At 52.3% G+C, this 23,073-nt stretch overlaps 2 protein-coding genes across 56 annotated transcripts in view; one reads left to right on the plus strand and one right to left on the minus strand.

Annotated features, from left to right (window-relative positions):
• The window catches only part of ZNF276 (zinc finger protein 276), a 20,893-nt gene extending 15,987 nt beyond the window's left edge, over window positions 1–4,906 (plus strand). For all 6 annotated transcript variants that reach the window (XM_077986866.1, XM_077986868.1, XM_001091148.5 and 3 more), the window contains exons 10-11: window positions 4,159–4,258; window positions 4,331–4,906. In XM_077986866.1, the coding sequence (XP_077842992.1) occupies window positions 4,159–4,258; window positions 4,331–4,601 (371 nt within the window). In that variant the 3' untranslated portion in view covers window positions 4,602–4,906. The remainder of the gene's footprint in view (window positions 1–4,158; window positions 4,259–4,330) is intronic.
• FANCA (FA complementation group A) overlaps window positions 4,739–23,073 on the minus strand; it is an 81,787-nt gene continuing 63,452 nt past the window's right edge. For 9 of the 50 annotated variants that reach the window (XR_013412144.1, XR_013412135.1, XM_028841257.2 and 6 more), the window contains 13 exons: window positions 17,865–17,949; window positions 15,038–15,210; window positions 14,024–14,132; window positions 11,618–11,677; window positions 11,371–11,475; window positions 10,249–10,361; window positions 9,552–9,690; window positions 7,411–7,473; window positions 6,340–6,445; window positions 5,845–5,917; window positions 5,470–5,626; window positions 5,220–5,312; window positions 4,739–5,046 (listed from right to left, as the gene is read on the minus strand). Coding sequence is in view for 18 of the 50 variants with exons in the window: in XM_028841257.2 (XP_028697090.2) it covers window positions 4,939–5,046; window positions 5,220–5,312; window positions 5,470–5,626; window positions 5,845–5,917; window positions 6,340–6,445; window positions 7,411–7,473; window positions 9,552–9,690; window positions 10,249–10,361; window positions 11,371–11,475; window positions 11,618–11,677; window positions 14,024–14,132; window positions 15,038–15,210; window positions 17,865–17,949 (1,384 nt within the window). In the remaining 32 variants the exon portion in view is untranslated. Of the gene's footprint in view, window positions 5,047–5,219; window positions 5,313–5,465; window positions 5,627–5,844; window positions 5,918–6,339; window positions 6,446–7,410; window positions 7,474–9,551; window positions 9,691–10,248; window positions 10,362–11,370; window positions 11,476–11,617; window positions 11,678–14,023; window positions 14,133–14,802; window positions 14,929–15,037; window positions 15,211–17,864; window positions 17,950–23,073 lie in introns of all 50 variants that reach the window. The other 41 variants (XR_013412145.1, XM_077986820.1, XM_077986821.1 and 38 more) reach the window with 21 other exon arrangements.

A 23,073-nucleotide genomic window follows, 5' to 3' on the forward strand; every position in this document is an offset into this window, starting at 1 on the left:
TGAAGGCTAGAGTAGGGCATCAGTGTGAATCTGCCCTTCCCTGTGATGGGAGGAATTCCTGACTTCCCCAGGATCTAGGCAGTTTGTCAAAACCGAGAGCCAAGCAATCTTGGTGTCCCTTTGCAAATTGGTCACTTTAGTTTTTAATTTTTTCTGAGACGAAGTCTTGCTCTGTTGCCCAGGCTGGAGTGCAGTGGCACCATCTTGGCTCACCACAACTTCCGCCTCCCGGGTTCAAGTGACTCTTCTGCCTCAGCCTCCCGAGTAGCTGGGATTATAGGCACCTGCAACCACGCCTGCTAATTTTTGTAATTTTTGGCAGAGACAGGGTATCACCATGTTGGCCAAGCCAATCTCTTAACTCCTGACCTCAAGTGATCCACCTACCTCAGCCTCCCAAAGTCCGGAGATTACAGGTGTGAGCACCACACCTGGCCCAAACGAGTGTCTCTTAAAAGGGAAGGCGGGAGGTGGAAGGCATGAAGGCACGCCGACTCTGGGGCGCTGCCCGCGTGGACAGGCGGGAGGCATGTGTGGTTCTGCTGCTTCACGTGTGTGTAGCTCATCTCACTGAGACCGGAGGTGGATGGGGGAGTTGTGACTGAGGGTGCTGTCTCTGTGCCCGTCTTATTTTTCACAATTCCTATAATGTATAAGTTACTTTTATAATCTAACAAGGATATGTTTTCAAAATGACAAACTTGGCTGGGCACGGTGGCTCTCACTGTAATCCCAGCACTTTGGGAGGCCAAGGTGGGTGGATCACCTTGAGGTCAGCAGTTCGAGACCAGCCTGGCCAACGTGGTAAAACGCCATCTTTACTAAAAATGCAAAAATTAGCTGGGCGTGGTGGCGCATGCCTGTAGGCACAGCTACTTGGGAAGCTGAGGTGGGAGAACTGCTTGAACCCAGGAGGTGGAGGTTGCAATGAGCTGAGATCACACCACTGCACTCCAGCCTGGGCAACAGGGAGACACTGTCTCAAAAAAAAAAAAAAAAAATTTGTTTGAACCATGTGGACCCACGTATACGAGGTCAGGGACTCGAATCCCTGGTATTCAGAGGGCTGCCTTTTCATAAGTGCAGGTTCTGTAGGGTCTCTGCAGGGCTAACTTTGGGACTTGAGTATGAGCAGATTTTGGTAAGGGTTGGGGTGCGGGGGGAACCAGCTGAGGACAACTGTATATTGATCCTTAAATAGTTTTCCTTGGTTTTGAACTTATTACAGAATAAGAATTATTTGGCCGGGCGCCGTGGCTCAAGCCTGTAATCCCAGCACTTTGGGAGGCCGAGACGGGCGGATCACGAGGTCAGGAGTTCGAGATCATCCTGGCTAACACGGTGAAACCCCGTCTCTACTAAAAAATACAAAAAACTAGCCGGGCGAGGTGGTGGGCGCCTGTAGTCCCAGCTACTCGGGAGGCTGAGGCCGGAGAATGGCGTAAAAACCCGGGAGGCGGAGCTTGCAGTGAGCTGAGATCCGGCCACTGCACTCCACCCTGGGCGACATAGCGAGACTCCGTCTCAAAAAAAAAAAAAAAAATTATTATTTATTCTTATTTGAATTTACTACAGAAAGTCTTTTTTCATTAGGATTGATTTTTACTGCTGGATCATCTCCTGACATGCGGGTTATTTTGTTGTTTTTTTGGGTTCTCCCACATCTCTCCTGATGGCAGCAGTTCCTTGTGTTTGGTTCTTCAGACTCTGCATCTGTCCACTCACTGATGGTCACAACCAGCAGTTCCTTAAAAAACTGAAATCAGGCCGGGTGCAGTGGCTCACGCCTGTAATCCCAGCACTTTGGAGGCTGAGGCAGTAGGATTGCTTGAGGCCAGGAGTTTGAGACCAGCCTGGGCAACATAGTAAGACTGTCTCTACCAAAGATATTTTTTTTAATTTAGTGATTGAGACAGAGTCTGACTGTTATTGCCCAGGCTGGAGTGCAGTGGCGCGATCTTGGCTCACTGTAACCTCCGCCTCCCTGGTTCAAGCGATTCTCCTGCCTCAGCCTCCCGAGTAGCTGGGACTACAGGCATCCGCTGCCACGCTGTTTTTTTTTTTTTTTTTTTTTAATGGAGTCTCGCTCCGTCGCCCAGGCTGGAGTGCAGCGGCACAATCTCAGCTCACTGCAAGCTCCGCTTCCCGAGTTAAAGCCATTCTCCTGCCTCAGCCTCCTGAGTAGCTGGGACTGCAGGCACCTGCCACCATGCCCGGCTAATTTTTCGTATTTTCACTAGAGATGAGGTTTCACCATGTTAGTCAGGATGGTCTCGATCTCCTGACCTCGTGATCCACCTGCCTCGGCCTCCCAAAGTGTTGGGATTACAGGCGTGAGCCACCGTGACACCCAGGTAATTTTTATATTTTTACTAGAGAGGCGGGTTTTGCTGTGTTGGCCAGGCCGGTCTCGATTTCCTGACCTCAGGTGATTTGCCCGTCTCAGCCTCCCAAAGTGCTGGGATTACAGGCATGAGCCACCATTCCCAGCCCCATTTTTTTTTTTTTTTCCGAGACAGTGTGTTGCCCAGGTTGGAGTGCAGTGGTACAATCTCAGCTGACTGCAACCTCCGCCTCCTGGGTTCATGCAGTTCTCCTGCCTCTGCCTCCCCAGTAGCTTGGATTACAGGCGCCCGCCACCTCGCCCAGCTAATTTTTTTATTTTTAGTATAGATGGGGTTTCACTATGTTGGCCAGGCTGGTCTTGAACTGATGTCATGATCCGCCTGCCTTGGCCTCCCAAAGTGCTGGGAGTGAGCTGTGAACCACTGCACCAGCCCCCCATGGTGGTGCACACCTGCGGCCCCAGCTACTTGAGCGGTCGAGGCAGGAGGATCACTTAAGCCTGGGAGTTCCAGGCTGTGGTGAGCCATGATTGTACCATTACACTCCAACCTGGGCAACAGAACAAGACCGTCTCAAAAAAAAAAAAAAAAGTTGCTCAAACCTGGGAGGTGGAGGTTCCAGTGAGCTGAGATTGGGCTATTGCAGTCCAGCCTGGGCAACAGACCAAGACTCACGTCTCAAAAAAAAAAAAAAAACAGGGTAGAGTAAAATGTCAAGGTAGAGTTTCCCTCTGCAGGGAAAAGTCTGTCTTGTGAAGTGTTTTGGGGCTGGACAGCTGTGGAGGCAGCACAGGGAGAATGGGTCTGACTAGGAAGTGGTATCTCGTTGTTCAAGGGTGCGAGAAAGGTTTCCAGAGTGAGTACAGCCTTGCATAACCCCCAGCCCTTGTGTATGGACCCCTCTCATATGGAGATGAATTCTAGAGAACAGCCATAGCTGTGACAGTCAGTGATCTATACAGCCTTAGTGATATGGTGTCCTTCAAGAATTTGTAGGCCAGGCACAGTGGCTCATGCGTGTAATCCCAGCACTTGGGGAGACCGAGGCAGGCGGATCACGAGGTCAGGAGTTCAAGACCAGCCTGGCCAATATGGTGAAACCCCATCTCTACTAAAAATACAAAAATCATCTGGGCATGGTGGCGGGCGCCTGTAGTCCCAGCTACTCGGGAGGCGGAGGTTGCCGTGAGCCGAGACTGTGCCACTGCACTGCAGCCTGGGTAACAGAGCAAGACTTCATCTCAAAAAAAAATTTGTGTTTAAGGAAGTAGATTTCTGAAGTTTCTTTAAAAATCATCGTCACGGCCGGGCGCGGTGGCTCAAGCCTGTAATCCCAGCACTTTGGGAGGCCGAGACGGGCGGATCACGAGGTCAGGAGATCGAGACCATCCTGGCTAACACGGTGAAACCCCGTCTCTACTAAAAAATACAAAAAACTAGCCGGGCGAGGTGGTGGGCGCCTGTAGTCCCAGCCACTCGGGAGGCTGAGGCAGGAGAATGGCGTGAACCCGGGAGGCGGAGCTTGCAGTGAGCTGAGATCTGGCCACTGCACTCCAGCCTGGGCGACAGAGCATGACTCCGTCTCAAAAAAAAAAAAAAAAATCGTCACATGCACATGGCTGATGAAGCCATATGATAGTATATCAAGCGGTTTAGAGATCTTAATAAATGAGGCCCTCAGAGGCCCCTTGCTTGGGCCCACTGTATGGTGTGCGGAAACTTCTTCCTGGCTGTGATGTTTGACATTGTCGTCGGCGTCCCCCCGGGAGGTTGGAGCATCAGGGCCTGGACTCACTGGACTCTCCTCTCGCAGAGGTGCGGAACTACATCTGTGACGAGTGCGGACAGACCTTCAAGCAGCGGAAGCACCTTCTCGTCCACCAGATGCGACATTCAGGAGCCAAGCCTTTGCAGTAAGTGTGAGCCGGGCCCTCCCCAGGGCTGTGGCTGGCCCACGCAGCTTCTTACCTGCCTCTGTCCCCCAGGTGTGAGGTCTGTGGGTTCCAGTGCAGGCAGCGGGCGTCCCTCAAGTACCACATGACCAAACACAAGGCTGAGACTGAGCTGGACTTTGCCTGTGACCAGTGTGGCCGGCGGTTCGAGAAGGCCCACAACCTCAACGTACACATGTCCATGGTGCACCCGCTGACACAGACCCAGGACAAGGCCCTGCCCCTGGAGGCAGAGCCACCACCCGGGCCACCGAGCCCCTCTGTGACCACAGAGGACCAGGCGGTGAAGCCAGAACCCACCTGAGGACGGCAGTGGGGATGAGCACCTCTAGCAGCCTGGACTCTGCAACGGCCGTGTCAGCCTCACCCTTCGTGCGCACCTGCATGGGAGGGTTGGGGGGTGCTGCCCGCCCTCGGTGTACAGCTCAAGTAGCCTCCCTCTGCTCTGGGACCAGTGGTTTATTTTGCTACAAACACTGAGTGACTTGGGGCCAGACAGTTTATAAACAATTGATTCCTTTTCCCCACTAAAGCAATCGAGGAGATTTGTAATCCACTTTTTAGTGCAACAAGAGCTCCGTGTTATGCTTGTAATAAATTATTTACAAAGGAGCTGGGCTGGTGTGCAGTGGCAGGTCCTCTCAGAAGAGATGAGGCTCCTGGTACAGGTCAGCGTCAGGAGCAGCCTGCTGCCGGCTCCGGAGGGCAGTGCTCACCTCTGGGTCGCAGTCCCCACGATCAGCCAGCAGCTGTGAGAGAGGAGCAGGTCCTCAGCCCATGCTGTCCACTGGGCCTCAGACCACAGGGAAGGGGCTCTGGCAGAAACAGTGGCGTCGCATTGCCAGCCGGGCGGGCACGTGGCCCAGGCAGCTGTGATTTCTCGTGTCCCCCACGTGGCCCAAGGTGGGTGTCTTGACGTTACCTCTGCTATGTGTGAGAAGCTCTTTTTCGGGCACCGAGGTATTAACTGCAGCAGAAAAAGACGAGCTTTTGTTATCAATTCCACAGGGTTGCCCTAGAGAGAAAACAGGCAAAGTCACAGGTTAGAAGACACTGAAACAGGGCTGGTGTGTCCCCCCCCAATCTGCATTATGTGTTGGAACGTTCTCTGGCAGAAGGAGCCTCAGGCTGCGGGGAGCTCCCCTGGAGATGGGACTGGCCCTTGCACCTGCCTGACCCTGGAGCTCCAGGCTCCTGCCGGCTGGAGGTGAAACTGTGCTTGTGTCCCCAGCCACGAAGAGCTGGACCAGCCTCAGGTACATGTCAACGGCAACATGCAGGAAGGCCTCTTCCCTGATGGCCGCGTCGTCGTGGAAGCAGGAGAGAAGACTAGAAGTGAAGACATGGTGACGAGTGGCTACAGACTGCTGGAAAGGTAGCAGGTGATGCCAAGGGATGCTGCTCATCTGTGTGTCAGAGGCACAAGCAACCCTTCCCCTCTGGCGGGAGAGCCAGAGCTGCTAAGATGGGGGTCTGGGAAACACTGCCCCTGCCCTGACCACGCACGGCTGTGCCCTGCTCCCTGAGCAGCCTGTAGGTGAAGGTACCTGTAGAACGTGAAGGGCAGCAGCCTGGTATGCTGATCCGGGGCCACGCGGAGGAGGAGTCGCCCCAGCCTGTCTGCAACACCAAGAGGTGGCTCAGGCAACTCTGGATGTCTCTGCCTGTTACCAGTGCTGGGGGACACCCCTGGGGGTTGGGACGTGTACCCTGGGAGGCCTGGCTGTGGGGGTGGTGCGGGGCAAACAGCCTGAGCCAAGGATACCTGGGCACCCGTCAGCAGCCGGGAGAGGAAGAGGGTGTGGGGCAGAGAGAGGCAGTCCCCACGATAGGCCATTGGTCCTGGGGTTGACCAGTGAGCCAGTAAATTATCTTACACGTTTGTACTTAATCTGTCCCAACTGAAACGGAGCTTATAAACTTAGCAGAAAGATAGTCATGAAAATGAATGAGTGAACCTCAAGGAGGGCATGTTCTTAACCATTTGAAAGTTGCGTCTAAAAAGAGCAGCCCTCTGCATCCGCGCCTCAGCAGTTTCTCACCACTCTCTGTCAGCTGGAAGAGCGCCAGCCAGGATATCTTCCTCTTCTCTAAACACTCGAGGACTGCAGCACAAACGTCTAAAGCCTTCGATGGGTCCGTGGCACTCTGTAAACCGCAGGAGAGCAGCCCTGAGAATGGCCGACCTGCTGTGCTCCCGCGGGTAGGAGGGCACAGCCCTCAGCACAGAAGGCATTTCTTCTTTGCTTATTCAGTCTTAAAACTGGTGACAACCTATGGAAGGTAACACTGGGCCTCTGGCCAGAAGAGGCTCAGGTAGGAGGCCAGGGACTTCAAGCACCCACACCAAGGCTGCTGCACCACGTCCTGAAATAAGGCATTGAAAGAAAGGCCCTGCCGGGTGCGGTGGCTCAGCCTCTAATCCCAGCACTCTGGGAGGCCGAGACCAGCCTGGCCAACACGGTGAAACCCCGTCTCTACTAAAAATACAAACAAATCTAGCCGGGCGAGGTGGCGGGTGCCTGTAGTCCCAGCTACTCAGGAGGCTGAGGCAGGAGAATGGCAGGAACCCGGGAGGCGGAGCTTGCAGTGAGCCGAGATCGCGCCATTGCACTCCAGCCCAGGCGACTGAGCAAGACTCGTCTCAAAACAAAAAAAAAAAAGCCCACAGGCTGGATGCAGTGGCTCATGCCTGTAATCCCAACCCTTTGGGAGGCCGAGGTGGGCGGATCACTGAGGCCAGTTCAAGACCAGCCTGGCAATATGGTGAAACCCCATCTCTACTAAAAATACAAAAATTAGCCGGGCGTCGTGGTGCACGCCTATAATCCCAGCTACTCAGGAGGCTGGTGCAGGAGAATCGCTTGAACCCAGGAGGCAGAGGTTGCAGTGAGCCGAGATCACACCACTGCACTCCAGCCTGTACAACAGAGCGAGACTCCACCTCAAAAAAAAAAAAAAAAAAATGCTCATGGTGTGGGAGTTCTCACACTTCCGCAACCACAAGGAGCTCCTGAGCCACTCTGGAAACCCTGACTTGGAAACTGGCTGCCCGGTTCCCCCTGCCTGGCCACAGTGGGAGAGGACACCTTGGCTGGTAAGGTCTGACTTACATTTGAGGTCAGATGTGACGAGAGCAGGCCCATCAAGGAGAAGAAGAAAAGGAAAACCAATAGCTGCAAATAAAAACGTGCACTTCTTACTACATTAAAATTACCTGTGCTCTGTCATTCTAAATAAGGCCGAAACGTTCCTCTTTAATTGAAATTTTTTACATCTAGGCCATAAATCCTTTAAGTGGATCTTAGAAAACTTTCCAATCACTTTTAGAGAGACAGCTTGATTGAGAATTAATTACTGCTGGCTGGGTCATTTCATACTTGCCTTTAAACAAAGCTAGAAACAGTTTGAAAAAGTGACAAGAGCCAGAAGGAAGACTGCTGCAGTCTCCTTGGCTGTGCGCAGTCCCAACTCACCATCATCTCCCTGCAAGGCCTCCTGTCAGAAGTGTTTGTAAAATCCTTGAAGATAAACCCACAGGCTCCATCCCAACCCAGGGCCTGACTATGAACACTGTCCTCTCCACACACTAGGGCCTTAAGGCCCTGGAGCCACTAAAATCCCTTCTAACAAAACTACACAAGAAACCTGAAGACGCATCCAGAAGAATCCCTGTAGGGCTGTTATAAACACCAAAACCCTGGGTACTGCTGTTGGCACAGCTTTCAGCTGGTGTAAGTCGTGTGCTGACATGGCACCTATGCGTTGAGGATCTCGGGCTGGGCACAGGATCTCGGGCTGCAGCTCTCCTGTGGGATGCTTTTTCCGTGCCTGTTCTACACACACCGCCCTGGGCTCCCTGCACAGAGGGCTGTGGGTGTCACTGGTCTTGCGGGGGCTGTCAGGCTTCCCAGGGCGCAGCAACCAGGTGGGTCTTAGGCCAGCGTGGTCCCTGGCCGGGAACTCAGAGCAGCCTCCTCTCCCACTCCTTTCCCCATGCCTGTGGCTGAGACAGTCGCGTCCTTGCTGCCTCTTGTCCCCAGCACCCCAGCTCTGAGCTGTCTCACTGCAAGCTTATCTGGGGCTGTCCCTCGGCAAGTGAATCGAGGCTACTGCAGCATGAACGCAGAAGGCACCACTTGAAGCTGACAGTTTTTACACTGGGCTGTGATGAGGATAAAACTAAGCTGAAGAAAAGCACTTCAAGCCTGGGCAACATAGTCAGACCCCCATCTCTGTTTTACTTTCTATTTATTTATTTATTTATTTATTTATTTATTTATTTATTTGAGACAGAGTCTCGCTCTGTCGCCCAGGCTGGAGTGCAGTGGCGCAATCTCGGCTCACTGCAAGCTCCACCTCCCTGGTTCACGCCACTCTCCTGCCTCAGCCTCCCGAGTAGCTGGGACCACAGGCGCCGCCACCACATCCGGCTAATTTTTTTTTGTATTTTTAGTAGAGACGGGGTTTCACCGTGTTAGCCAGGATGGTCTTGATGTCCTGACCTCGTGATCCGCCCGCCTCAGCCTCCCACAGTGCTGGGATTACAGGCGAGAGTGACCGCGCCCGGCCTACTTTTTAAAATTATTTTTTTTGAGACAAGAGTCTCGCTCTGTCACCCAGACTGCAGGGCAGTGGCATGATCTCGGCTCACTGCAGCCTCTGCCTACTGGGTTCAAGCAATTCTCCTGCCTCAGTCTCCTGAGTAGCTTTACAGGCTATGGGATTACAAGCGTGCACCACCACACCGGGCTAATTTTTGTATATTTTGTAGAGAGAGGGTTTTACCATGTTGCCCAAACTGGTCTCGAACTCATGACGTCAAGTGATCCACCTGCCTCAGCTTCCCAAAGTGTTGGAATTAGAGGCATGAGCCACCTTGCCCGGACTAGAGACCCCCATCTCAGAAAAAATTATAAAATTAGCCAGGCATGGTGGCACACACCTGTAGTCCCAGCTACTCCAGAGGCTGAGGTAGGAGGATGGCCTGAGCCCAGGAGAACGAGGCTGCAGCGAGCTGTGATTACACCACTGCACTCCAGCCTGGGCGACAGAGTGAGACCCTGTCTCAAATACATACAACCATTTAAAAAAGTGGAATTATTATTACTAGTAAACTTGAGAGTCAAAGTCTTACTCCAAGCCTCATATTTGTCTTTAGAAAAACACAGCTCATCAGGCAGGCCCAGAGAAGCTGCATGGATTGAAACCAAGCTTGCGAGAAAAGAGTCAGTAAAAGAATTTCCTCTCTTGCCTCCTCTCTCTCGCAGTCCAGCTTCGTTAGCTGCTTCCTGATGTTTTCTTCCCTGACTTGTTGAATCGCAAAGTGCAGTGCAGCAGCTGAGAGCCAGGCCGGGTTAGGTGCCGGGGAGGCGGCATCAGGGGAGAGGAAACTGGGACAGAGAAAACGGGGTCAGTGCAGGGCCTTACAGCCAAGTCCTTATTCCCACCTGTCGCCTTTGGGGCTTGCCTTTCCATCAGAGGACACAGAAGGGCTTCAGGACCATCAGAAACTAGGTCTGCATCCCCCAGCATCCCCAGGTCCACTCAGAGTCTGGGCAGGTGCTGGTACTGCCCCTAGCGCATCCTGGCGTTCTGAGAGCTCCTGCTGACAGGAGGCAGCCGGCCGGGTCCTGTCCACCTTGCCCTGTGCTCTTGGGCCCCATCTGCGTAAGTTTTGGAAGAAGAGGCCTTATTTCCCTCAGTTCTCCCTGCCTGGCCCTGTGACTGGATCAGGCAATTCCCTCCTAGAACGGAGAACAAAGGACTACCTGGGTAGCTGGGATTACAGGCACCCACCACCACAAGAACTCGGTTCTTTTCTCCCTGCTCACACAAGACGCTGCCCACACCACTTTCCTCAAGCAAGCCAGGGTGTTTAGGAGATGACCTCGAGCAGGTCCTGAAGTGCATCTGGACAGGCACACCCCGTCCTCACCACCCACACGTACTCGCTGGCAAACTGCCGGCCTTCTTGCAGCTTCTGCAGTTCCCGGGGCAGTGGGCTCTGGCAGTGTCTCCTCCACTGGCAGAGCAGCACAGGCTCCAGGCTCGGCCACCACAACTAGAGAGAGAGCAGGACACAGATGAGGGGGGCTGGGGTGGACACACCTCCGCTGCCACAGCTATGACAAAGCCCACAGCGCTCCTATAGGCCACCACGGGCCCACACTCACCCTGCGCTCTGGAACTCCAAAGCCAGTATCTTTTTACCTCAGTTAAGGCTCAAAGCAGTTCCATGAGGCATTATTACCCACACTCATGGAAGACGTGGAATTTGGAGAAGGAAGAGCCTGGCCTAACGAAACAGTGAAGGGACCACACTGCCCCTGAGCTGGGAATGCCTGGTCCTTTGATGTCCTCAGCTGAGAGCTGGGGTTCTAAACACGGAAGAGTTCATTTATCGTGAATTCCACTAACTGAGCTACAACTCGGTGCAAATGCAGCTTGGGGAGCTCCTTGGGGAACATGCTGTGCTACGGGAGAAAAAGGCCCTCGTGTCCCTGATAACTGAGAAGGGGGGGCGACAGCTGTGGTCTTCAGGACTAAGTGAGCCGTCACGGAAGTGAGGGAAATGCTGCCCCCACCACTCCCGGGACCCTGGGCTGTTAGGGGAGCCTGCTGAGCTCTGGCGGGAGCTGAGGTGAAGTCTCTGCTCCGAAGTCCCACGAAAGTGTAGTCGGGCGCCAGTGGGCCACGGTTATGCTCTCGTGAGGGGCACAGGCAGCCGCCGTACAGCCTCCAGCCAATTCGTAACCCAAGACAGTGAACAAACAAGCCCTGCACCCTGTGGACACGAAGGTGCCGTGGGGTCTGAGCGGGGTCCACAGGGGAAAAGTCCTGAGGGTGCCCATGGCCGGGGCGGTGGGGGCGAGGACAGTTCTAGGAACTCAGGACATGCGGCCCTCATCTGCCGCGAGCTGGCATCTTTAACTGTGGCCTCCATGTCTCCCGACGCATTTTCTCTGAGATGGTAACACCCCGATGGAAAAGTGCTGCAGAGACGCCAGAGGCAGCCGTGGAGTCTCCCACTCATCCCCAAAACAAAACTCCCGACAAGACAGCTGGCCTACCAGAGCAGAGGTCAAAATTAAGGGGCATTTTGTCTGGCACTTGGCCAATATGAAGTCGACCGTCAGGGAGGGGTCTCTGCTCCTCAGACAGGCGTTCAGGAGGCCCTGCAGGAGAGAACGCACCAGGAGGTCGGCGGTTTGCGAAGACCCACAACCAGCGGAGTGCAGGAACTCGCAGGAAGCTGACAGGAGGACCCACCCCCAGGATTCTGAGAAGGCCATGGGAGGGGCTGAGGGAGCAGCTTACCCTGAAGAAGTGGGCAGTGATGTCCTGTGTCAGGGCACCTCCGTGGGAACAGAAGTTTCTCTACAAGAGAGTTCAAGGCAGGTAAGAAAAGGCTACAGGAAGAGAGGCGAGACCAGTGGCTGCTGTGCAGATTCTGTTGTGAGAAAAACACTCACTAAGGCTTGGCGTGGCCACCATGGATAGTGCTCCTGGCTGACCGGGCCTGGAGCCCTGGCTGTGCTGTCCTGAAACTTAACGGCTTCCTGGGCAGCCAGATCCTGCAGCTCAGCAACTCTGGCCCAAACAGTCTTGTAGGCTCCAGGAAGAAGCCAGGGAGGCACAAGCGGCCACAGGGAAGGGGACGCACCCGAAGCCAAGATCTGTGGTGAGGATGACACTAATACCACGGCCCGACCATCCTCTGGCTCCTCTATCCTTCACTAACCAAGTGCTGTCCATGGTGTTTTCCGGTCTGTCGACTGTCACGTGCCATTCTGAGAGCTTTCCGAAAAACAGCCTTTCGTAAGAATTCAGAGGAAACCATAGTGATTTTCTTAAAGCTTTTGCTAGTCTCATGTCCTCTGCTCTCCTTGTCACATTTTAAAGTGCTACACAAGCCCGGGCACGGTGGCTCGTACCTGTAATCCCAGCACTTTCGGAAGAAGCCAAGGTGGGTGGATCACGAGGTCAGGAGTTCAAGACCAGCCTGACCAACATGGTGAAACTTCATCTCTATTAAAAATGTAAAAATTACCCGGGTGTGGTGGCGGGCACCTGTAGTCCCAGCTACTCAGGAGGCTGAGGCAGGAGAATTGCTTGAACCCAGGAAGTGGAGATTGCGGTGAGCTGAGATTGCGCCGCTGCATTCCAGCCCAGGCAACAGAGCAAGACTCTGTCTCAAAAAAAAATTTCTTTTTTTTTTTTTGAGACGAAGTCTCACTCTGTCACCCAGGCTGGAGTGCAGTGGCCGGATCTCAGCTCACTGCAAGCTCCGCCTCCCGGGTTTACGCCATTCTCCTGCCTCAGCCTCCGGAGTAGCTGGGACTACAGGCACCCGCCACCTCGCCCGGCTATTTTTTTGTATTTTTTAGTAGAGACGGGGTTTCACCGTGTTAGCCAGGATGGTTTCGATCTCCTGACCTCGCGATCCGCCCGTCTCGGCCTCCCAAAGTGCTGGAACTACAGGCTTGAGCCACCGCGCCCGGCCTAAAAAATTTCTTCTTAAATAAATAAATAAAAATATAAAATGCTCCAGAGGTGGCATGGAACCTGAATTCCATCTCTCACATTTGTGCATCTTAAAAAACAAGCATCTGTCTCCCCTGCTCTGACCAACTGGGTCCCTGACGCTGACCCATCCCCACAGCAAGGGCCACTTCGTTTTTTTTTGAGACAGTCTCGCTGTCACCCAGGCTGGAGTGCAGTGGCGGGATCCTGGCTCGGTGCAACCTCTGCCTCCTGGGCTCAATTAATCCTCCTGACCCAGCCTCTCAAGTAGGTGGGACTACAGGCATGCGCCACCATGCCCAGCTAATTTTTCTATTTTTTGTAGAAACAGGGTTTTGCTGTGTTGCCCAGGCTAGTCTTGAACTCCTGGGCTCATGTGATCCCCCCGCCTTCCCAAAGTGCTGGGATTACAGGTGTTTAAGCCACTGTGCCCGGCTACTGGTTAACATCATTCTGCAACTCACACTGGGCAGTGTCTAAAACGGAAGACAATGGGGCTGCCTGGCAGGCAACAGCAGTAGTCAGATCACCACAAGGCTTTTTCACACGTGAAGCATGTTGAGATTAGAAATAAATGAACTGAGGTACGTGGCACACAAAATGGTCTGTACGATTCCATGCGTCAAAATTATTAAAACTTGAGGGAAGGCCGGGCGCGGTGGCTCACGCCTGTAATCCCAGCACTTTGGGAGGCCGAGACGGGCGGATCACGAGGTCAGGAGATCGAGACCATCCTGGCTAACACGGTGAAACCCCGTCTCTACTAAAAATACAAAAAACTAGCCGGGCGAGGTGGCGGGCGCCTATAGTCCCAGCTACTCGGGAGGCTGAGGCAGGAGAATGGCGTGAACCCGGGAGGCGGAGCTTGCAGTGAGCTGAGATCCGGCCACCGCACTCCAGCCTGGGTGACAGAGCGAGACTCCGTCTCAAAAAAAAAAAAAAACTTGAGGGAAACTAAAGGAACTCAAACTTTGGAGAAGGCAACCTACAGCTGGTTTGGTGACATGCTGGCCGCCGTCCTGGCTGTGGGTAGGGGCCCTCCCTCACACAGCATTCCAGACATTGTTCCCTATTTGACTTTGAACCCTTTCTTCAGTAATTTGCACGGTGAATTCAGGACACGCATGGAGGTTGCAAGAGCTGCTGCCAGTGCCACAGGCACCGACAGATCAGATGGACACATGCACACGGGGCACCTACCATCTCAGAGTTGACCAAGTGGAAGAACTGCTCGCATCTGGCAGTGATGGGCTGTTCGGCCTGGAAGCTGCTGCCGCAGAGGACAGACGAAGGCAGGCGGAGGAGGATCCTGGAAAGAAGGGGCTGTATCTGTGGCGACCGCACAGCATACACTCTGCTCCCTCCCAAGGGCTCAGACTCTCAGAGCAGCAACCACACCCTGAAACCCAACGCCACTGTTGGAACCGGAGCCGTGGCCTGTGTCCCTCTGTCCCATCCAAAGCCTGCACTGTGAGCCCAACTCCCCTTTACCGTCTTGGCCCACTGCACTCAAAACGTGTTACCAAACAACTTTTAACAGTTACATAATAACCAAGTGGATGATGCACCAGTCTGTCTAGTGAAGCAATTCCCTACGACTGTAAAATTAAATGATTTCGATTTAATGACTTCACGCTTATTATAAATGCAGCTGCCATGGGCATTTCTGAACAGTTTTCCCTACTTTGACAGGAGCTCCTTCTGCGACGTCCCTCCACATCTGAGCAGGAAGGTTTTTTGTTGTTGCTGAGACAGAGTCTCACTCCGTCGCCCAGGCTGGAGTGCAATGGCACGATCTCGGCTCACTGAAACCTCTGCCTCCCATGTTCAAGCAATTCTCCTGCCTCAGTCTCCCGAGTAGCTGGGATTACAGGCGTCCGCCACCACACCCAGCTAATTTTTGTATTTTTAGTAGAGACAGCGTTTCGCCATGTTGGTCAGGCTGGTCTCAAACTCCTGACCTCAGGTGATCCACCCACCTCAGCCTCCCAAACTGCTAGGATTACAGGCGTGAACCACCTCGCTCAGCCGGAAGGTTTTAATCAGAAGCACTTTAAACCCTCTGGATCCTCCTCTCCGTGGCAAGTGCTACAGAGAGGGACAGGCTTGGGATGGGGACACACAGACAAGTAAGTAACGGGAAACGAACTCGCTACAAAGAAACTCTAGGACCGTCATGAGATGCTGCCCTGCCCAGGTGGTAGTAGGTATTACCGTTTGTACATGAGCAGCTCCCTCTGTCTCTGAAGCCTGGCAGCCACGTTCCAACCGCTTGTCAGAGCCTGGAGTCGTCGGCAGAAAATCCCAAAGAGGAAGTGCCCCTGGGAAGGGGTGTGGCCGAGAGGCACCGAGGGGTCCTGCTGCAGCTCCAGGTCAGCTACCATCTCCTGGAAAAGAGGAGGATGCTGGCACAGGAAGGCCTCGGGGCTCACTGCCCAGCCAGTCGGGTACCCTGACGGCGGGGGGCGCGGTGTCAGGGAAAGGTCTCCACAGGGCACAGGGCAAGAAGGAACAAGTGGGGCAAACTATTTCAACTGGAAATCACTTTGAAATTGAAATTGCAAATATAGAACAGTGCAGGCCGGGTGCTGTGGCTTACGTCTGTAATGCCAGCACTTTGGGAGGCTGAGGCAGGCAGATCCCTTGAGCCCAGGAGTTAGAGTACTGCTTTTCAATTAAGAAAAACAGCCGGGGCCAGGCGCGGTGACTCAAGCCTGTAATCCCAGCACTTTGGGAGGCCGAGACGGGCGGATCACGAGGTCAGGAGATCGAGACCATCCTGGCTAACAAGGTGAAACCCCATCTCAACTAAAAAATACAAAAAATAACTAGCCGGGCGAGGTGGTGGGCGCCTGTAGTCCCAGCTACTCGGGAGGCTGAGGCAGGAGAATGGCGTAAACCCGGGAGGCGGAGCTTGCAGTGAGCTGAGATCCGGCCACTGCATCCCAGCCTGGGCGACAGAGCGAGACTCCCTCTCAAAAAAAAAAAAAAAAAAAGAAAAACAGCCGGGTGCTGTGGATCATGCCTGTAATCCCAGCACTTTGGGAGGCCGAGGCAGGCGGATCATGAGGTCAGGAGACAGACCATCCTAACACGGTGAAACCGTCTCTACTAAAAATACAAAAAATTAGCCGGGCGTGGTGGTGGGTGCTTGTAGTCCCAGCTACTCGGGAGGCTGATGGAGAAGAATGGCTTGAACCCGGTAGGCAGAGCTTGCAGTGAGCTGAGATCACACCACTGCACTCCAGCCTGGGCGACAGAGCAAGACTCCATCTCCAAAAAAAAAAAAAAAAAAAAAGAAAAAAAAAAAGACCAGATATGGTGGCTCATGCCTGTAATTCGGCACTTTGGGAGGCCAAGACAGGCGGATCACCTGAGGTCAGGAGTTCAAGACCAGCCTGGCCAACAAAATTAGCCATATAAAAATTAGCTGGGTGTGGTGGCAGGTGCCTGTAATCCCAGCTACTCAGGAGGCTGAGGCAGGAGAATCGCTTGAATCCAGGAGGTGGAGGTTGCAGTGAGCCAAGATCCCACCACTGCACTCTAGCCTGGGTGACAGAGCAAGATTCTGTCTCAAAAAACAAACCAACCAACCAAAAAAACCAGCACAAGGACACCCATGTGCCCTCCACCCAGATTAACCTCAGGCTAACATTTTACCCCACACATCATTTTTGCCTCACAAGTCTTTTTTTTTCTTTTTTTGAGACAGTCTCAGTCCGGCTGCCCAGGCTGGAGGGCAGCAGTGCAATCCTGATCTCTCGAGCTCAGTTGATTCTAAGTCAGTCTCCTGAGCAGCTGGGACTGTAGGTACACACCACCGAGCAGCTGGGACTGTAGGTACACACCACCGAGCAGCTGGGACTGTAGGTACACACCACCGAGTAGCTGGGACTGTAGGTACACACCACCATGCTCAACTACTTTTTTGTATTTTTAGTAGAGACAGGGTTTCACCATGTTGGCCAAGCTGGTCTTGAGCCCCTGACCTCAAGTGATCTACCCGCCTCAGCCTCCCAAAGTGCTGGGATTACAGGCACAAGCCACTATGCCCGGCCGGCTGTGTTTTTTTTTTTTTTTTGAGACGGAATCTCGCTCTGTCGCCCAGGCTGAAGTGCAGTGGCCGGATCTCAGCTCACTGCAAGCTCCACCTCCCGGGTTTACGCCATTCTCCGGCCTCAGCCTCCCGAGTAGCTGGGACTACAGGCGCCCACCACTTCGCCCGGCTAGTTTTTTGCTTTTTTTAGTAGAGACGGGGTTTCACCCTGTTAGGCAGGATGGTCTCGATCTCCTGACCTCGTGATCCACCCGTCTCGGGCTCCCAAAGTGCTGGGATTACAGGCTTGAGCCACCGCGCCCGGCCCGGCTGTGTTTTTTAAAGAAGAATAAAGATCAGGTGCAGTGGCTCACGCCCATAATCCAACAATTTTGGAGACTGAGATGGGTGGTTCATTTGGGCCCAGGAGTTCGAGACCAGCCTAGGCAACATGGCAAAACTCCATCTCTACAAAAAATCAGCTGGGTGTGGTGGTGCACTCAGGTGCACACTGTGAGGATTGCTTGAGCCCAGGAAGTCAAGGCTGCAGTGAGCTATGAGCGCACCACTGTACTCTAGCCTGGGTGACACAGCAAGACCCTGTCCCAATAATAATAATAATAATAATAATAATAATAATAATAATAATGATGATTATTAAGAGGAATAACCAGATGGTCTCACTGAGGAGAAGGAGCCAGGTGGGTCTAGGGAAAGCATCTGGCTAAGGAGTTAGGAGGCCCCAGTGCTCGGGGAGGGGAAGACAGGGGCCTGGCACAGAAGACACATGGGTGGCCAGCACCAGTAAACGCCTGTTGACTGACAGTGAACACACACAGGTACATGCTGTCTACCTGTATAGATCTCAGGTGATCCACCAGCCTCGGCCTCCCAAAGTACTGGGATTACAAGCATGAGCCACGACGCCCAGACTATAATAAACATCTTAATAGGATGCAGCTTAAATGAAGTGAACGCACTGAGTTGTGGCATCCTCAAACTCACCTGCAATCTGGAAATAATGTCCTCATTTCCTGTGCGGCCACCAAAGACCAAATTGGAATTCTCTGAGTGGTCATAACTCCTTGAGCTGAAAACAAAACACAATAAAATCTTCCTCAGTATCGCCTAATAGTGCTGGAGTTCCCAGTTCTCCTCCTGCCTCCAGAGTTGAGTGATGGCTGTGCTTTTCTGACAGTGTGACCTCACATTATTCAACAATAAACAACAAAAACTGCCACAAAATACTACCAACCCCAACCCAAGAAATACAAAAATTATGTACCATGCTGGTCATAACCATGCTGGGGTTTCTCCCAAGAATGCAAGGACAGCTTAACATCCCCAAATCAATAGAATGCAGTTTTCAGTAAAATAAAAAGCAAAAACCACAGGATTGTCTTAACAGATGCAGAAAAAGCACTTGGTGGAATTTAACATCCCTTTGTGATAAAAACACTCAATAAACTAGGAACAGAAGGGGATCTTCTCAATCTGGTACCTGGCATGTATGCAAAACCCACAGCTAACATCAAATTTAATGAGGAAAGACTGAAAGCTTTTCTTCTAAGATCAGGGGCAACAAGGATGTGCTCTCTACACTCAAAGCAGTGTCGCTGCCTCTACTCAGCACTGCACTGGGGCCGGGCGCGGTGGCTCACACCTGTAATCCCAGCACTTTGGGAGGCTGAGGCGGGCGGATCAGCTGAGGTCAGGAGATCAAGACCATCCTGGCCAACATAGTGAAACCCCTTCTCTACTAAAAATACAAAAATTAGGCCGGGCACACTGGCTCACACCTGTAATCCCAGCACTTTGGGAGGCTGAAGCAGGCGGATCACCTAAGGTCTGGAGTTCAAGACCAGCCTGGCCAACGTGACGAAACCCTATCTCTACTAAAAATACAAAAAATTAGATGGATGTGTTAGCAGGCACAAGTAATCCCAGCTACTCAGGAAGCTGAGGCAGGAGAATTGCCGGAACCCGTAAGGCGGAGGTTGTAGAGAGCTTAGATCCTGCCATGGCACTCCAGCCTGGGAGACAGAGTGAAACTCTGTCTCAAAAACAAACAAACAAACAAAAATTAGCAGCCAGGCGTGGCAGCGGGTGCCTGTAATCCCAGCTACTGGGGAGGCTGAGGCAGGAGAATCGCTTGAACCCGAGAGGCGGAGGTTGCGGTGAGCCGAGATCACACCGCCACACTCCAGCCTGGGTGCCAGAGCGAGACTCCGTCTCAGAAAAAAACAAAAAACACTGCCCTGGGAGTTCAAGCCGGGGCAATTCACCGAGAAAAAGGAAAGCATCCAGATGGGAAAGGAAAAAGTTAAACTATCTCTGTTCACGGATTATATGATCTTCCTTTTGTTTTTTTTTTGTTTGAGACTGAGTTTCACTCTTGTCGCCCAGGCTGGAGTGGCAGTGGCATGATCTCGACTCACTGCAACCTCTGCCCACTGAGTTCAAGTGATTCTCCTGCCTCAGCCTCCCAAGTAACGGATTACAGGAGCTCATCACCGGCCCGGCTAATTTTTGTATTTTTAGTAGAGATGCGGTTTCACTATGTTGACCAGGCTGGTCTCCAACTCCTGACCTCAGGTGATCGCTCACCTCACCCTCCCAAAGTGCTGGGATTAAGGCGTGAGCCACCGTGCCCGGCCAGATAATGATCTTATATATACAAAACCCTAAGGAATCGATACAAAAACACTCGTAAGAGCTAAAAAATGACTCGGGCCAATGAATACACAAGAATCAGTGGTGTTTCTATACATTAGCAACAAACGATTCACAGTGAAAGGAGACGCTCTCACTGCCCCACAAGCAGCCCTATCAGGATCTCAGCTACTTCTGTAGACATTGACAAGCTCATCCCAAAATGAGATGCAACTACAAAGCACCCAGAAAAGCCAAAACAATCCTGGAAAACAACAAAGTTAGAGGCCTCACACTTCCCAATTTTAAAACCTACTACAAAGCTTCGGTCATCCAAATGGTGCAGTGCATACAGACATACAGACCAAGGTACACAATGAGCCAGAAATAAATCCTCACACGAACGGCCACCTCACTTTTGACGAGGGTGCCAAGATCATTCAGCAGGGAAAGATGTGTTTTCAACAAATGGTGCTGGGACAACTGCGTGGCCACATGCAACAGAATGAAGCTGGACCACCTCACACAATTTTTTTTTTTTTTTTTTGAGACAGTCTCTCACTCTGTCGCCCAGGCTGGAGTGCGGTGGCACAATCTCGGCTCACTGCAAGCTCCACCTCCCAGGTTCAAGCAAATCTCCTGCTTCAGCCTCCCGAGTAGCTGGGATTACAGGCACCTGCCACCACGCCTGGCTAGCTTTTGTATTTTTTTAGTTTCGCCATGTTGGCCAGGCTGGTCTCGAACTCCTGACCTCAAGTGATCCACCAGCCTCAGCCTCCCAAAGTGCTGGGATTACAGGCGTGAGCCACCGTGGGTGGCCCAAAATGTTTTTTGATCCATCAAAATGGATCAAAATCCTAAAGAGCTAAACTAAAAACAGATGATCTGAACTTTATAAAAATTTAAAACCTTTGTGCATTGAAGGATACGATCAAGAGTGTGAAAAGAGAATTAACAGAATGGGACAATATATTTACATATCATATATTTAATAAGAACTTTATCTAAAATATATAAAGAACTCATACAACTCAGTAAGATAAATACAGTCATGAACTGCTTAATGACAAGGATCCATTCTGAGAAACACATCTTTAGGTGGTTTCCTCACGTGAACATCAAAGTGCACCGACACAGATCAGAGCCCTCCGCACACCTAGGCCACATGGCATGGCCCACTGCACAGACCTAGACAGCAGACCCCCCGCACACCTAGGCCACATGGCATGGCCTGCTGCACAGACCTAGACAGCAGAGCCCCCGCGCGCCTAGGCCACATGGCATGTCCCACTGCACAGACTTAGCAGACCCCCCGCACACCTAGGCCACATGGCATGGCCTGCTGCACAGACCTAGACAGCAGACCCCCTGCACACCTAGGCCACATGGCATGGCCCACTGCACAGACTTAGCAGACCCCCCGCACACCTAGGCCACATGGCATGGCCCGCTGCGCCCAGGTTATGAACCAGCACAGCATGGAACTGTACTGAATACTGCAACTGGAACACAACAGTATTTGTGCATCTAAACATAGAAAAGGTACAGTAAAAACACAACTTAAAAAAAAAGTGACAAAACAACTATGGCTTTATGGGATTAGTGTCATATATGTGGCTCATTGTTAACCAAAACGCTGTTATGAATGTAACCCAGTTTTCAAATGGGCTGAAGATATGAATAGATATTTCTCCAAAGAAAATCTACAAATGGCCAATAAGAAAATAGAAAGATGCTCAAAATCACTACCCATCAGGGAAGTACAAATCAAAACCACAATGAAATAGCACTTAATACGCACTAGGATGGCCACCAGCAAGTCCGGCCTAGCACAGAGGCTCACACCTGTAATCCCAGTACACTGGGAGGCCGAGGCGGGCAGATCACCTGAGGTCAGGAGTTCGAGACCAGTCTGGCCAACATTGTGAAACCCCATCTCTACTAAAATTACAAATTAGCCACCAGGGCCGGGCGCAGTGGCTCAAGCCTGTAATCCCAGCACTTTGGGAGGCCGAGACAGGCGGATCATGAGGTCTGGAGATCGAGACCATCCTGGCTAACACGGTGAAACCCCGTCTCTACTAAAAAATACAAAAAACTAGCTGGGCGGGCGCCTGTAGTCCCAGCTACTTGGGAGGCTGAGGCAGGAGATGGCCTAAACTCGGGAGGCGGAGCTTGCAGTGAGCTGAGATCCGGCCACTGCACTCCAGCCTGGGCGACAGAGCGAGACTCCGTCTCAAAAAAAAAAAAATTAGCCACCAGGTGAGGTGGTGCCTGTAGTCCCAGCTACTTGAGGGGCTGAAGCAGGAGGATCACTTGAGCCCAGGAGGTCGAGGCTGCAGTGGGCTGAGATCTCACCACTGTATCCCAGCCTGGGTGACAAAGTAAGACCCTGTTTCAAAATAAATATATAAGACAAAGTAAGACTCTGTCTCAAACAAACAAAGTACATGGATAAACAAAATATGGCTGATCCTTCTGTTCTGCAGTGAGCAGCTCTGTGCAAACCTACCCATAAAGGCTGGGGAAGTTGGGAAGCTGGAGAAAGAGGCTGAACAATCCAGTTTCTCAGACAGAAATGTTTAAGGGCTGACAGACAGAAGCCATGTCTTGGGCAGCCTAGAGAGAGGATGCATCCCTGCAATGCTACCCCCAGGCGGGGCTTCTATACCACAGGGAAGGATTATTGAAGTCAACCCCTCAGGGAAAAGCAAGAATGCTCTGTGAATCTAACCGCTGGATTTAAGGTGGAAAATTTGTTTTTTTTGTTTTGAGATGGGGTCTGTCACCCAGGCTGGAATGTAGTGGTGTTATCACAGCTCACTGCAACCTCTGCCTTTCAGGCTCAAGCAGTCCCACCTCAGCCTCATGAGTAGCTGGGACCACAGGCACACCATGCCTAATTTTTTTTTTTTTTTTGTGGAGATAGGGTTTCACCAGGCTGGTCTCAAGCTCCTGAGCTCAGATGATCTGCCTGCCTTGGCCTGTCAGTGCTGAGATTACAGGCATGAGCCACTGCGCCCAGCCTCAAGGTTGTTTTGACCTAAGAGTGGGATTTAAGGTAACAGCAGATAAATGGGAAATCTCAGGAGGCATTCTTGGAGTAGGGTTAACAGGAAGTCACCCACGATAGAGGTGCGTCAGCTTCCACACCTTCTGTGAGTGTCAGTCGGCCATAAGAAGGAAGGGTGTGCTGATACAGCCCCCACACCTTCTGTGAGCATCAGTCGGCCATAAGAAGGAAGGGTGTGCTGATACAGCCCCCACACCTTCTGTGAGCGTCAGTCAGCCATAAGAAGGAAGGGTGTGCTGGTGCAGCCCCCACACTTCTGTGAGTGTCAGTCGGCCATAAGAAGGAAGGGTGTGCTGATACAGCCCCCACACCTTCTGTGAGTGTCAGTCGGCCATAAGAAGGAAGGGTGTGCTGATACAGCCCCCACACCTTCTGTGAGTGTCAGTCGGCCATAAGAAGGAAGGGTGTGCTGATACAGCCCCCACACCTTCTGTGAGCATCAGTCGGCCATAAGAAGGAAGGGTGTGCTGATACAGCCCCCACACCTTC

The sequence above is a fragment of the Macaca mulatta genome, chromosome 20 (genome assembly GCF_049350105.2).
Source record: "Macaca mulatta isolate MMU2019108-1 chromosome 20, T2T-MMU8v2.0, whole genome shotgun sequence".
Classification (NCBI taxonomy): Eukaryota; Metazoa; Chordata; class Mammalia; order Primates; family Cercopithecidae; genus Macaca; species Macaca mulatta.